This window comes from Colias philodice, chromosome 13 (genome assembly GCF_061535455.1).
Source record: "Colias philodice isolate Cphi_HAF_F1 chromosome 13, ilColPhil1 Martin Lab GWU primary, whole genome shotgun sequence".
NCBI classification, from domain to species: domain Eukaryota; kingdom Metazoa; phylum Arthropoda; class Insecta; order Lepidoptera; family Pieridae; genus Colias; species Colias philodice.
The window spans coordinates 285,439-299,737 of record NC_143098.1 but is presented as its reverse complement, the minus strand read 5'-3'; the positions used below and the strand labels follow the sequence as shown (position 1 = coordinate 299,737).

The window sequence follows — 14,299 nt, the reverse complement described above, 5'->3', positions numbered from 1 at the left end:
CCCTAGGACCATACCACTAGAACATAACTTGAATGGGTTTTCATGATTTTAAGTTTTATAGTTGGATTTATGTCTTCAATTCTTGATGGATATTCACAGGGATATTGTAATTTTAAATTTTATATGGCAATTCATTGAGTGTTTGAAGATGACATTAGAATCATAATAAATTATTTATCTATGGTCTATTGTCGGAATTATGACAGTTGACGTACATGTGTTTGAAATTGAAATTTGAAATAAACATGGTCGATGGGAGTATTTACTAGAATTACGTAGTGCGCTATCCGTATTATTTTGTGTTTAAATTCCATTGATTATTAGTTGCATTTATATGAATGATTTAGAAATAACCGTCGTGTAAAGAGAAATATATAATTTATTTGTTTTAAAGTGTTGATGTAGGCAAGACTGACTATGGCTGAAGAAAACAAGGTTATGTTCCATGAGATGGAGTTAGATGATCGTATATTAAAGGTATTATAATCGGATATTGATAATTTTACTTTTATATTTCTATTGACTTATAATATCGCTATGAATCTTTATTATTTTACTCATGATATTGAAAATTTACTAATGTAAATATTACCACGTGTTATACTCGCAAACTCAGGGCCTTAACAATTGCACTTTATTCATTAAATGACATGTAGAATAATTTTCTTTTAGGCAATTTCACAACTTGGCTGGTCAAACCCAACACTGATCCAAGAGACAGCAATACCACTTCTTCTGGAAGGCAAAGATGTCCTCATGAGGGCGAGAACCGGTTCAGGCAAAACTGCGGCATTCACAATACCGGTGCTACAAAAGATTTTAAATTTAAAAAACACAAGCACACACCAGTGTATCAGAGCATTAATTTTATCACCAAGCAAAGAGTTATGTGGTCAGGTATGTTACATATTATAATCATTAATCATTTCATTTTATTTAATAGCCAATTATGCATAGTACACAATTAAATTGTTTGGATTGAAGATTGGTGTAAGATCAACATTTTATATTTCAATAATTTATTTAATATTTCTCAATTTTGTTTCTTTTATGTTTTCTATTCTGTATTTTTATAATGTTATCTAGAGATAATTTATGCTCCCATTTTTATTCAATATGCTGCTATATAATTTACATGATGCTATTCTGTTTGCTTCTTTAAAAAATTTTTTTGTCTCTTACAGATTACATCAGTAGTGTCAGATCTCACACTAAAATGTTCAAGAGAAGTGCGATGTATAGATATATCCTCAAATGCCAACACACAAGTCCAGAAGTCCCTTTTAGCAGACAAACCAGATATAGTTGTAGCGACTCCTGCGAGGGCACTGGCACATTTGAAAGCAAATAATATGAAGTTAAAGGATGACCTGGCTATGTTGGTGGTGGATGAAGCTGACCTGGTGTTCTCTTTTGGCTATGAAGATGAGGTGAAAGAGCTTTTGGGGTAATTTTTTAGTTAACATATCCATTTTTTTGGTAATCTAATTCTTCAATTGATTGTAGTAACATGAAACGATAAACAATTAAAAGTAGTCAAATTAATTATCTTAGTTAATTATAGACGGTTTCTATTGTCTTAATCATTTATATACAATTAATTATTATGACTTAAAGTATAATTCTTTTCCAGACATTTACCAAAAATCTATCAAGCAGTGTTAGCCTCGGCCACACTATCAGAGGATGTGCTAAATCTAAAAAAGATTGTTCTTCGAAACCCTGTGACGCTCAAACTGGAAGAGCCAGACCTTGCACCGTCCACACAATTACAGCATTACCACTTATTTGCTGAAGAAGACGACAAAGCAGCAATATTGTATGCGTTGCTTAAACTTAACTTGATCAGAGGCAAGAGTATAATCTTTGTAAGGACTGTTGATAGATGCTATAAGTAAGTAAGCACTTTTTTTAATTATTTTGATCATAAAGTTAATTTACGCAACATTGATAGGATGTTTGATGCTGTGATTTACCACTGTATAATTAAAATTTCAATAGTTTACCAGGAATCAAATGTACTAAACTGTTTTTAATAGAGAAACTGATGATTTGATCATTTTTATGTTATACATTTATCATTAAATGTACTATTAAATCAATTATTATTTTCAGATTAAAATTATATTTAGAACAGTTCAAAATAGGGTCTTGCGTGTTAAATTCTGAGCTACCCGCGGCAATTCGATGTCTATCTGTGGACCAGTTCAACCGCGGCCGCTATCAGATCATTGTGGCGTCCGATGAGAAGGCGCTGGAGCAGCCTGATGGTGGTCTACTCGCTGGAGAGGAGATTGGCAAGAAGAAACGAGTATGTACTAACTTGTACTATTTTTCTTGTATCATGTTGTGTTTATATTATATCGACTAATCACCAATAAATATAAACACTAGTATATTCTATTTCATAAATTTTTAGCTTCTGTTTTTTCTTTATTGCAGCAAAAATCAAAACGCAAAAAAGACAAAGAATCCGGTGTGTCGCGTGGCATCGACTTCCAGCACGTGTCCAATGTGATCAACTTTGACTTCCCACTAGACGTCAACTCTTATGTGCACAGAGCGGGGAGGACGGCCAGGGGGAATAACCAGGTAGATTATTTTTTTATACCTTTGCTAATACTCGTAATAATACAGGTTGAATTATTTTTTCTTTATACTTAAAAATATCTAATATCCATGGATAGAAAAGATTAGAATCTTTGAAGAACTTCACAGAGTAATAAAAAAAAATATCTTTACTTTAAATCATGTTAAAGACATATTTTTCACTTTTAACTATCATTAATAAACAATAAGTACAGCAATATCAAATTATTTTGTTACAGGGATCTGTATTGTCGTTTGTATCAATCAGAGAGAAACCATTGTTAGAGGAAGTTGAAGCACATTTATCAAAAGGTTTCAATGGACAAAAAGTATTGCAGTAAGTACCAATTATTCATATATTATATTCATAAAAAGATCATTTATTTTTTGGGTATTATCACTTATAAAAAATAAATTGCAAGCACATTTAGGCAATGTAGCGTCTAAGTTTAAATGCCACACATAATACGAATAAATTTACTACTTTGTTGATGTAGTGCTAAATTTTTCCTGGTCATATTTTATTCAATTAACTGATGCTATGCATTATGCGTTATTTTTAATTGAAAAATTGGTTGTCTGTAAATTCGGTTTACTGACGATAGTTGAACGTGACAACGTCCGATTGTGCTTCTTTGTCGCTCGTTCCGCGCTCTCGCTTCAAGCCTGCATGGAACGCCTCAGAGCGAGGTAACGCCGCATGAGTCATGTTTTTTCGTGCGTGCAGCCGGCTCTATCGAATTATAAGACGTTGTCACGTCAAAAATAATGTTGTAATTCAACTGCATGTAATCTAATGATCTAATCGCCATCTGCAATTGTTGATTTTTTAGTCAACCCATACACTTCTAGCTTTGTTTGATTGTTTTGTTTAGGTGAATATCTTGTCAGGTATTGAGTATTATGTCAGCTGAATTGATATTTTTCCTTTCGTTTCTTTGCGCAAAGTGTTTGCTTCTGTACCATTTTCTCGAGGCATAGTGTGCAAATGTTCCACAAAAGCTTACTAAAGCTACCTTCTTTGTGTTATAGATGTTACAATATGAACACAGATCCAATAAAAATGTAATAAACTACCCATTTCCCGCAGAAAGTACTCGTTTGCTCTGGAGGAGGTGGAGGGGTTCCGGTACCGGTCGCGCGACGCGTGGCGCGCCGTGACGCGCATCGCCGTGCGCGAGGCGCGCCTGCACGAGATCAAGCGGGAGCTGCTCAACTGCTCCAAGCTGCAGGTAACTGACTGTTGAGTTTCTTAAGTGTAGGTTATTGATATTTGATAAGTCAAGCTGCCATTGAAAGATGAAAGAATCCTATAGTCGGCTTGAAAGATGGACTATAGGCTTGAAAGATGGACTATAATAAGATTAACGGGAACTGCTCAACTGCAGGTAACATGGATTTAGTTGAGTTTCTAAACTGCAGGTTAGAAACAATAAATTGTTTTGACTTTAAAATGCAGGTAACGGACGATTATTGGTACGCCGTACGACCCTGTATACTGCTTAACATATAATTTAAGCCAATAAACCAGCAATATTATAGCTATATTAAACCAAACATTTTACAAAATTAATAAAATATCCACATGATGAAACCAACCAAACATATCACTTTGATGAACGACTAATCTTCTCCCTGACTACCCTCACCATCCTTCCCCCACCAACCACATACACCCGTATCTACAAACCACATTCTTTGCAGGGTTTCTTCGAAGACAACCCACTAGAGCTGCAAGCCATCAAGCGAGACAAGGCACTACACACAGTGCGAGTGCAGGAACAACTAGCTCATGTACCGGAGTATTTACTACCGGCCGCTTTACGGGAAACTGAGTTGGAGCCAAGTGCAGATGCGCCTGCGCCCGCGCAAGTGACGAGGAAGAGGAAGCAGGGGAACTTTGGGAGTGCGAAGAGACATAAGTATCAGGTATGTAGAGTTTTTTATGATATTGTATTATAAAGCTTTGATATTTTTTAAATTAAAGATAAGTTCGTAACACTCACAATTCTGAAATAGGACGAATTTTTTTTGGTATAGTAGAATAAAGTAGGAAGAATTTCTATATACATATAAGTTTTAAGATCTACATTATTTACATAGAATGCAAATGAAAAAAGAGTTTAATTTCATGTAAAATTAAATTATTTTATTATTTCAGGCGCGGCAAAGCAACCCGCTGCAAAGTTTCGAACTGAAGAACTTAAAGCCTGCCGCCGACTCGTAGTGTTAGTATTGCGTGTGACCGATATCTTCTGTACCGACGTTTCTATACACATTACCAACAACAACCTACGTTATTTTGAATTTATAGTTTTTGTATTTATTTTTCTCATCACAATGAGAGACTGGTGCCCGCGATAAGTATAAAATACTTGTGTTACGGGTCACCAGGACCCCAAGTATTAACAATCACATCTGTAAGATAAACAATGAGCGTGAACATGAAATGAGAAAGAATTTAAAGTTTTTTTTCTTCAGTTCGATTTCCTTATTATATCTGTAAATTTGAAATGATAATGTTTATAGAAACGCCGTGCGTATAATTATTGTTTTTGATATAAAATGTATTTTTATACAAGACTATTAATATAATGTGTACGAATAAAATATGTCTGACTTTGTGTTTTTTTCTTCATACAGTGCACAGAGCGGCGCGTCGCTTCTCGGTTAGTAGCAGTACATACTGACAAATATATTGTTTTTTGTTATATTGGTTTTTTCTTTTTTTTACAATGCTTTTTTTAAACCGTTTTGAGGTTCAGTAAATAGCTTTTTAAATTTAATTTTTATGAATGTTTGCGAAGTAAAGTACTTGGTTAATTCATGGGATATTTATTAATTGCATCTTTGTTTTGTGTGACTTATTTGGTGGGCAATAGATATTTTGACTGAATATGTAAAGATGAAAAATAAACTAAAATCTGATCATATAATCTAGTTCTGAAAACTCATTACAATGCGTAAAAATGAAGGAAAGTTTCTGCTGTTTTGTTGTTGTCAGTTTGATAAAAATAAAGAAACATTTTCGTGATAAAAGTCATTATTTTGGGATATATTTTAATTTTTGTACTGGAAAATCAAAAAGTTTATTTGAAACTGTTCATTCATTTAGCTTTTAGGGTGCTTTTCCATGGATGCGTAGAGATATGTTTGTAAAGAACAAATAGTATCGCTTCAAACGCCAAATAAGTTTGTATGTTTGTTTTTTAATCCACACACACATCACTACATTTCCTGATTACGAATACGCAACAGAATTTTGATGCGATTTTTAAATAGATAGAGTGGTTCTTGAGGAAGGTTTCAGTATATAATTTTCGGTTTTAGACATAGCGGGCAAAGCCACGCACGGAATGCTATAGTCCTTTTCACCTATGATGATTCCTGTGACACTTCATCGTGTTCCGAATTACGTATTTTATGTTTAAAACGCCAAAATAATTTTAGTGCATAATATTTTTATTTTATGACGGAATTATTGCCAAAAATATAAAAATAAAACATCTTAAACTTATAAATCGAAAACAGTATTGTTTAGTTTAATATAATGAAAAATAAAATAAAATAACACAAAAATATAATACCTACGCAATTTGTGTACATGAAATGGATCGTTGAAAAATCATAGAGTTGGAAAATCATATAATCGGCGCCCATCTTGTGATCGTTTGTCAATCGAGACAATCGTCTGTACGAGTGCCTCAGCCTTGTATATAAGTTGCATTTTTATAATGATACTTTACGTGGTATTCTGTTATTGTTACTAATTGTTATTGTTGACTTTTTGTTGCTGTTGTTTGCTAAGTTTCCTTAGTTAATTGTTGGCGAAATGCCGAAAAAACTAATTTTGGTACTTTATTCAAATCGATTTAATTTCCATATAAAATATTATCGATTATCGAAAACAATTGATATGATTTCAGTAAAGACATCTCTATACGTGTCAAAAATCCATGTGTCACAGAAATCATCTTAGGTGGAAAGGACTATAGTAATATCTATAATGAATACGTTCACTTTTTAGCAGACAGGTTTCCAATAATTAACAGGTTTACAAATCGCAAAAATGTAACACATAATTGACACATAATTGGCATCCATTGATCCATTATTTTGATGCATATTGCCTTCATATTGCATATCAATATATCCGTATAACAATGGGACTGCGCAGCACGCAAGTCCCAACTACCAAAAATTACACGCACGACGTACCCCGCGAGGGATAGTCACAGGCCGGCGAGCCCCGGCCGCAGTGCCATGGCCGGCGCCGGCCCGGGGCAACCGCCTTGCTGATCACGGTACACCCTGCGCAAGGTTAGTATGCCACGTACTAACTGACGGCTACTTATATAAGATACGAAAAAAATTTCGATAGCACGATTCAAAAGGTATATCAGTGACATCTATTGACGACAGGTTGATTCAATAATGTCAGTGATATTTGAAATATTCACCTATTAATCAGTATTTTATTCGATTATGTATTCACAGCAATTTTAATTGCAATTTGCATCAATCAATTATTGGATTGTGAGTTTTTACAAGTAGCGTCTACTTCTAACTATTAACCACTAACTAATAGTACCTATAGTAGGTACCTATCTATACTTTGCTCAAGAAGAAATTCATTATCCTTTATCGTGATCGATTCACACGTTTTATTAATTTTACTTGATCATATTAATATATAAATAAATAGGTATGCATTCTTATCGTTCTCACTGTAGGTTCAAAATAAAATACGATTTAAAACAAAGACATGATTTATTACGAAGTTCTTAAACCGATTTAGAAATTCTTCTCTTTCTGGGCGGTTCTTTGATGATTGTTCTGGAGTCGCTATGAGCCTTTCGAAGAACTGACGTTTGCTGCAATAATGAATTCGGCCTTTCCAAAGAAGTAAGGGGTCGATGTAGATAGTACCCATAGGGACCCATTTCTCGCCGTTGCCAGGGGTTAGTAGTTATCCTGCAAATAAATAAAATACATTTAAATCTTTGTCAATTATTTTGCAGTTTCGATCAGTAGATTCTAAATTATGCATAATAAATTAGCAGACGGAATAATTGCCTATTTTTCTGCCAATTATCTATCAGTCTATCAATGTATTTTATGAGTTGACTGTTTAGTTTTATTTGCATTCCGTGTTTTGATTAGTTCTTAACATGACATTCAAGGATTTTGCTCCTCCGACCCTAACAAATGGTTAATCATTTATCTTTTCGCCTACTAAAGATGGCATATACCTAAATATATTTACGATCTCTCAATTGACCTGAACTGGTCAAAATCTGTGTGTTATATTGTAATAACCGTATCATAGATGAGTTACTTCGCACAATCGTGCGATCCGCTAGCTCCCGTGTGAATAGTGTAGTGTCAAGTTACTAGGTGTAATTACTAATTACTATGGGCACAATAGTTAACCATATCATGAGGGGCGGGTGTGCGGGGCGCGGGCGCGTGTGCAGGTACGCCGCGAGCGGGCACGCGCCGCACACCCAGAGAAGCCACTGCTGCACTATCCTGCATCCTGCTTGTTCTTCGTGTGATAATTCTGTGTTTTGGTCCTGCAATATTGTAGATTTTGGATCGTTAATACTGTTGATTTATTTGTATTTTCGTTTTAAATTTTCTTTAGCTTTGAAATCACGATATTTTGAAAGTAATTTAACACTGGATAGAGAATTGAGTTTATTTTCCTTGTAATCGTGATCTATGAATGATAATTATTGTTTTTAACAACCTTAATTCATTCTACATCCGATATGATACCTTTTGAACCTGCTTATTAGAATGTCGGTTTGAATTAATAATAACTCACGTTGTGGTAACAATATTCGACCATCATTTTCACAATCCTTACGAGTAGTCCCCAGAAATGTAAACTATATATGACCATCCAAATGAATATCAGATGCTGAAAAAGAGAGCTGTTTAAAAATACTGATATCACATTTAGATTTTAACGTACCTAATTAAAACGTTAACTTTCCTCCAAACTACTGAATGGTGACCTCTAAAGCTCTTTTTATCGAATGGTACTCGTCAAGTGATCTTTTACATTTAGGTAATAATTTTCAGAATTGAGTAAGTGTTGTTTTACAATATTATTGTGATCAACGTCTTAAAACTAGACCTGTAGAATAATTTCCCATAATGGTACCCTCCGGAACATAAATCTTTTGAACAGTGACGTAATGATGCGGTACGCAAACGCAGCGGACCCAGCTGCCCACAGCACCGTCGGTATCATTGAGAAAAAGCTCTCCCCGCATCGCGCCCAGTCTAGTAACTGTAACTCGCAAATAATACCATAGCAAATTAATAATTTAACTTTCTTTATTTAAGTCTGGTATGGTCTATTTCTGTATCTTATCTTCCTGATTTTTTTTTTCTCTTTTTGTTATCCGCAATAGTTAATTTAACTTATAAAAAGTAACGCAACTTAAATTTCTAAGTTGTTGCAAGTAATTAACACACTCTTTTACGTCTTATTTGTCACTCGTTTTGTGTAGAATAATATACTTATCATATTGAAGAAAGTTTTGTAATAAACAAATGGGTTTCAGATAAATGTAGTTATTGTTGGCCAGTGGCCTACTAGTTCATTTCAATTTAATTATATTCACGTCTAACCACGGAAATATTCTACGTAACACACCTGTACAATTTGATAGTTGAAATAGTTTATAGAAAAATGTATCATCGTGAACTCCTTTACATAGAAATTTATAAAAACAGAGCAAACATACTGAAATATTTTTGTATTGAAATGTTTTGTTACGAGATCATGTTGTGACTGTGTCACGTAAAATGCCACTGTGACATAACACATGTCTTATTTTATGATCAAGGACTGGATACATATAGGAAGGTCAAATTATTAGGCTATGTGTCCATAGCCAATGAAAAGAAATGTTTTCCAAAAAAAATCTCCACGTCTACATTAAAATAAAATATCTTTAACATAATCATACTAATTGACCGGCCAGGAAATGTCCTGGGGGATTAAATTTATTTCAAACATCAAATATCATATTGCCTGCCAAATTAAGAGTAATATCACCTCGCAAAAGCACCAAGAAATTCTCCTATAATTACGGATTAAGGTTACGACTATTCACTGTAAAATTATTCCAGTGAAAGGCATACGTCCACAAAATAATATTCATAATCAATGCTTATAATAATTTATTTATCGTTCAACACAGGAAAGGGACATGTAAAAGCTGCTCAAGGATTGGTATCGTGGTTGTCTGCGCCGGAGTGGTCGTGCGCGTGCGGCGCGGTGCTACTGCATGGGCAACGAGTTTTCTGTAATATATTGTATAACTGTATTATAGTGTTTTATTTGATTGTCCTTTTTCCCCTTACATATTAAGAGATCCACTACTCAACAGAACAGTTATGGGAATATCATATGGTAGTTAATCTACTAAAAACCCATTTACTCATATCTACATAAGTATTTTATCAGTTATGGTTAAAAGATTTCAGAAATGATAAAAAGCGGTAAAAAAATTAAAAAAGTATGTATGGTGTAGGTACGACCATAAAAATACATTATAACAACTTTCTACTGCAAGAAGGCAAAACAATATAGCAGGGTACCGAAACATAAGCTCTGAGCTTTTCCAATACGTCAGCCGTGGTGTCACTAGCGTGGCTAATGAGGCGCGCGCCGACCACGCGGCCGTCCGCCCGCACTCCGCTCTCAACCCGCACGTTGTCCGCTCTCGCTTCGCTTTCCCGCGCGAAGGCCGCTCTCGCTTCGCTCGCGAACGACACGCGACTGCCCGCGCCGCTCGCCTCGCGCGACACGCGCCCGCCCGCACTCTAGGGGCCAACGTTGGCTCTAAGCTAACTTTACATGTCATGCCACATGCATATGCGGTCTGACACTTTTGTAAGTAAAGCTGAATTCAATTGTGTGTCGAATTCATGCTAGATTAATAAATTATGCATTATCTGTCAACTATAATCAAATATTTCAAATCAATGTGTTATGAATTTGAAATAACCTTTAAATATGTGAGTATGTATTTATGCGCCCCTGAATTAATCTCAGTTATAGAAAAATCTGTAGCCTAGGCCACAATACATTGTTAGGAAATCGTTGAAATAAATCGATACCTATTAATATTGAACTGATCAGTAATATCAAAGGCCATGATAGTTACGTATTCACGTCAACCGCCTGCGTGTAGCCGCGCAGGCGCTGGTGCACCGCGCCCACGAAGCTGTTCACCTTCTGCATGGTGTGATGCACGCCGCGGGAGGCGCGGGCGTGCAGTTCGGCTTGCCTGCAGTCATCGCACACTTGTAAGCGTATACGATAAGAAAAGAAACTACAATAATATCCAATCTTTGATAATAAGTAAAGTGTAAAGGTGTGGATTAACTGTTATGTAAATTATTATCAATTGATATTAATACATTTGCATCGTGTGAAAAGGTAGTAATTACAAATTACGATATAGAGCCAACTCTCTTCCTTTCGGATATCTACAACGTAAGTGTTTCCTACCACACAGTAATAAACATCTATCATTTACCAACCACTGCTCCAAATACGGCATGTTGAAGCGCTGGCAGTAGTGCTTCCTGACGTAGTCCGCGTAGCACAGCGAAAGGAACCAGCAGATGGTGATATGGATCTGCGGCTGCTGCTGCTTCAGGAAGCGCGTGAGAGGGCCCAGCGGGACCAGCTCTGTTTGCCCCAGGAAACCCGCTGTCGTCATCTCGAGAAGAAAGTTTGGGCTCTAGAGAAACCATATTGCCTAAATATAGAAATTTGGTCATAAATATTGGTCTGGAAAAAATATTAAGTCATGATAACTCACGTCTCTAATAAGGGTGTCGAGATAGTACTGAAAGAAGCGCATGGAGCACACCCAGAGATGGATCATTAACGCCAACATTCCGGCCACCATAGAGCACTATAACAAATCATTTCACACAATTTATTACTGTTGCTGAAAGAAAAACAAATTTTCAATTGCCTAGTAAGTAGGTAGGTACGTGCCTCAATTATCCCTGAGATTGAGAAATTGATCTTTATCTAACTTTAACCTACTGTTTAGTTTATATCCATCTTGAAATTTTTTTCGTCTACTATAAGTTCTTATCGTATCAATATTATGCTAACTGTGTCCCTGTATTAAGTATTAACCAAAGCGCTATGCAGCTCATTCTTCTATTTGCTACACTTCATATATCGAATAGAGCGAGCAGTTCCTTACCACCAGCGTCTTCTCGAGCAGCGAGACGTGCGCGTGGTCGCCAGCCACAAAGATGGTCGCCTGCAGCTCGTTGTACAGGAACAGCGCCGCGGCGCTCGCGAACACGGCCGTGGGGCCCATCCCCCATGCCTCCCCGTTGCAGCTCAGCCATCGCGCTACCGACTCGACCCCACTCTCCGACAGATTCTACAGTGGGAGAATATTTATTTCTAAGTGCAGAAGGCACTTACAAAATGTCTGGTATTCTACTTACGCAATGTGTATTGAAGCTTACAGTTTTTCCTGCCATACAAATGGTACCGGGAGCCTGCCTCCGCAGTCCTTACCATCTTCAATTGTATTTTATTTAAACATTGCTATGATCACTGGAATTTATTATTTTTATTATTTTATCATACGGTGTTGGAGATGACAGAGTCAGATATTGACGTGATCTAGGAGGCTACACGGAGGCTAGTGTTTATTATAAAAACTTTATGGTGAAAAATTTATTCTGTCTATGTGCGCTCGCGGCTTCAAAACCTATTGTAATTTGTAATCACATTCTTGCTTACATTGCTTATAACCACTTATAACGCATGTGCTTATGATTTCAAAGATATTGCACTGTAAAAAGTGCATGACTAAACTAAACTGTATAATAATTAATATGGTATAATATTGTAGGTATACAGGCCATAGCCTGGCTAGGCATACCTAGCAAGAGAGCCAGAGCCTAATATCTAATATTGTATTAATTTTTTAATTGTAACTTATAAATAGGGCACAGAAATAAAACAAGTGTTTAGTAACAAATGTTGAGACGTTCCTGTGATGGCTGACACAGGGCGTCCAACAGTTGCGTTTATTGGTTTACCATAGACACACACTAGCACAAGACACGGCTATCGTCGACTAGTGCAAACAAAAACATGTAAATATGTAAAAATGTAAATAAAAAATGTCTTAAATGAAATCACAGTTGTGGAAAATATGATCTAACATACCTACACAAAATACATACAGACGAAAATAAAACCTCCTCTTGTTTTTGGACGACGGTTAAAAAAAGTACTTTTGTTACGGAGGTTGAATTTTGACAAAACTTAAGTCAAACGATAAACATTAAAATCTAACGATCCGTTACCACTATATTAATTTCGTAAAACAATAAAAGAAAACATAATCATTTTTAAATTTATGTAACACATTAAATAATTTATAATACAATATTGCACTAGTCAGTAAAAATAAATTATAGTCTATTAAATTCATCTACACGCAGAATCATACTATAAGCTACTTTTAAATAGTTTGTATAAATTACCTATTATTACGAACGTATTAATACGAACACGCATTAAAAATCATATAAAAAAAATACAAGACTAATGTGGGTATATAAACAATTTTATATTATTTGTATATAAAAACATTTAGTTGCACGACTAATACATTTCAAAAATTTTCTAACAATATTTGGTTATGAGTTAGTGAAATAGTATGCAATATATGCTACAGGATAGGTATATGATTAAACTTTGAATAAATGCTAAAATACGTATGTCTATCTATCTATAGATATTGGAATAAGAATTTTTCCTACTACGTTTTTATTAAATCTAAGTCATGGTCACCTTCTTTATTGCAGTAACAATCGACCTAATATTTCTAGACAATATAGCTTATTTATTATAAAATACATACCTAATATAATTATCATGCATATGTTATAAATTCATTGCTTCTCATTATTAAGCATGGATTAAAAATTCTAATGGCATTGTAATATTGCCAATCTACGAGTTCTACGAGCATGCATAGATCTACGAATTTCAAAATAACGTACTTTTTACAATATTTTTATTTAAATATAAGGTATTAGATATTTCTGTATTCATTGCCCAAGAATACAAAAACATTCTAACCTTATTAAGAATATTTTTCAAAATATTTGAAGCACAAGGAAAAATATGTTATTTAAATATACCTATTTATAATACTTATAACGCATACAACCTATGTCTATATACAAAAATATATTTGATATAAGTTTGATAATAACATTTCTTTTTATTGTTAAAATATGTAAGCGAGTTGTAAATGCAATAATATGTTTTTATAGTCTGTCCAGCAATATTTTAAAAATGTACAGCGTACCTACTCTATAGTCTATGTACCCACATAGACTGTGGATCTTATCCGATTCAAAATTTGGATGCGTGTTTTAGAGGAAATATATTTTATTACTTAGGAACTTAATCATGCTTTTTTATGTTTTATCCAAATTTCATCAGATTTTAAGATCAGATCCACAGTCCATATGCGCTTTATATTATTACATACAACTACTTATTCGTTGTAAACGTAAATAAACTATTTTACAATTTTTATGATTATTTTTAGTATTTACTTACATGCTATGAGTATTTGATAACATTAATTATAAGTAGGTATGGATCTTAAAGCTCGCTACTCGC

The 14,299-nt window shown here is 34.7% G+C and overlaps 3 protein-coding genes and 1 non-coding gene across 4 annotated transcripts; 1 reads left to right on the top strand and 3 right to left on the bottom strand.

Annotated features, from left to right (window-relative positions):
* Positions 1-219: 219 nt before the first annotated feature.
* On the top strand, positions 220-9,935 carry Ddx56 (putative ATP-dependent RNA helicase DDX56). Its single transcript, XM_089702100.1, has 12 exons — positions 220-477; positions 673-897; positions 1,185-1,447; positions 1,634-1,894; positions 2,116-2,311; positions 2,443-2,592; positions 2,829-2,926; positions 3,680-3,821; positions 4,294-4,518; positions 4,751-4,817; positions 5,233-5,258; positions 9,810-9,935. The coding sequence occupies exons 1-10, from the start codon at positions 418-420 to the stop codon at positions 4,814-4,816; spliced, it is 1,686 nt and encodes a 561-aa protein (XP_089558226.1). The 5' UTR covers positions 220-417; the 3' UTR covers position 4,817; positions 5,233-5,258; positions 9,810-9,935.
* LOC149483137 (U1 spliceosomal RNA) lies at positions 6,753-6,917 on the bottom strand. The gene has a single exon (XR_016316543.1). It is a non-coding gene; the product is annotated as a U1 spliceosomal RNA (small nuclear RNA).
* LOC149483136 (uncharacterized) lies at positions 7,374-9,448 on the bottom strand. The gene is made up of 5 exons (XM_089702102.1): positions 9,260-9,448; positions 8,735-8,890; positions 8,420-8,515; positions 8,023-8,165; positions 7,374-7,563 (listed from the first exon to the last, which is right to left on the bottom strand). Exons 1-5 carry the CDS (start codon positions 9,431-9,433, stop codon positions 7,374-7,376), a joined length of 759 nt encoding a protein of 252 aa, XP_089558228.1. The 5' UTR covers positions 9,434-9,448.
* Positions 9,832-12,129, bottom strand: LOC149483134 (uncharacterized). Its single transcript, XM_089702101.1, has 7 exons — positions 12,094-12,129; positions 11,841-12,026; positions 11,442-11,537; positions 11,158-11,360; positions 10,779-10,901; positions 10,210-10,432; positions 9,832-9,912 (listed from the first exon to the last, which is right to left on the bottom strand). Exons 1-7 carry the CDS (start codon positions 12,127-12,129, stop codon positions 9,832-9,834), a joined length of 948 nt encoding a protein of 315 aa, XP_089558227.1.
* Between the last annotated feature and the right edge of the window lie 2,170 nt (positions 12,130-14,299).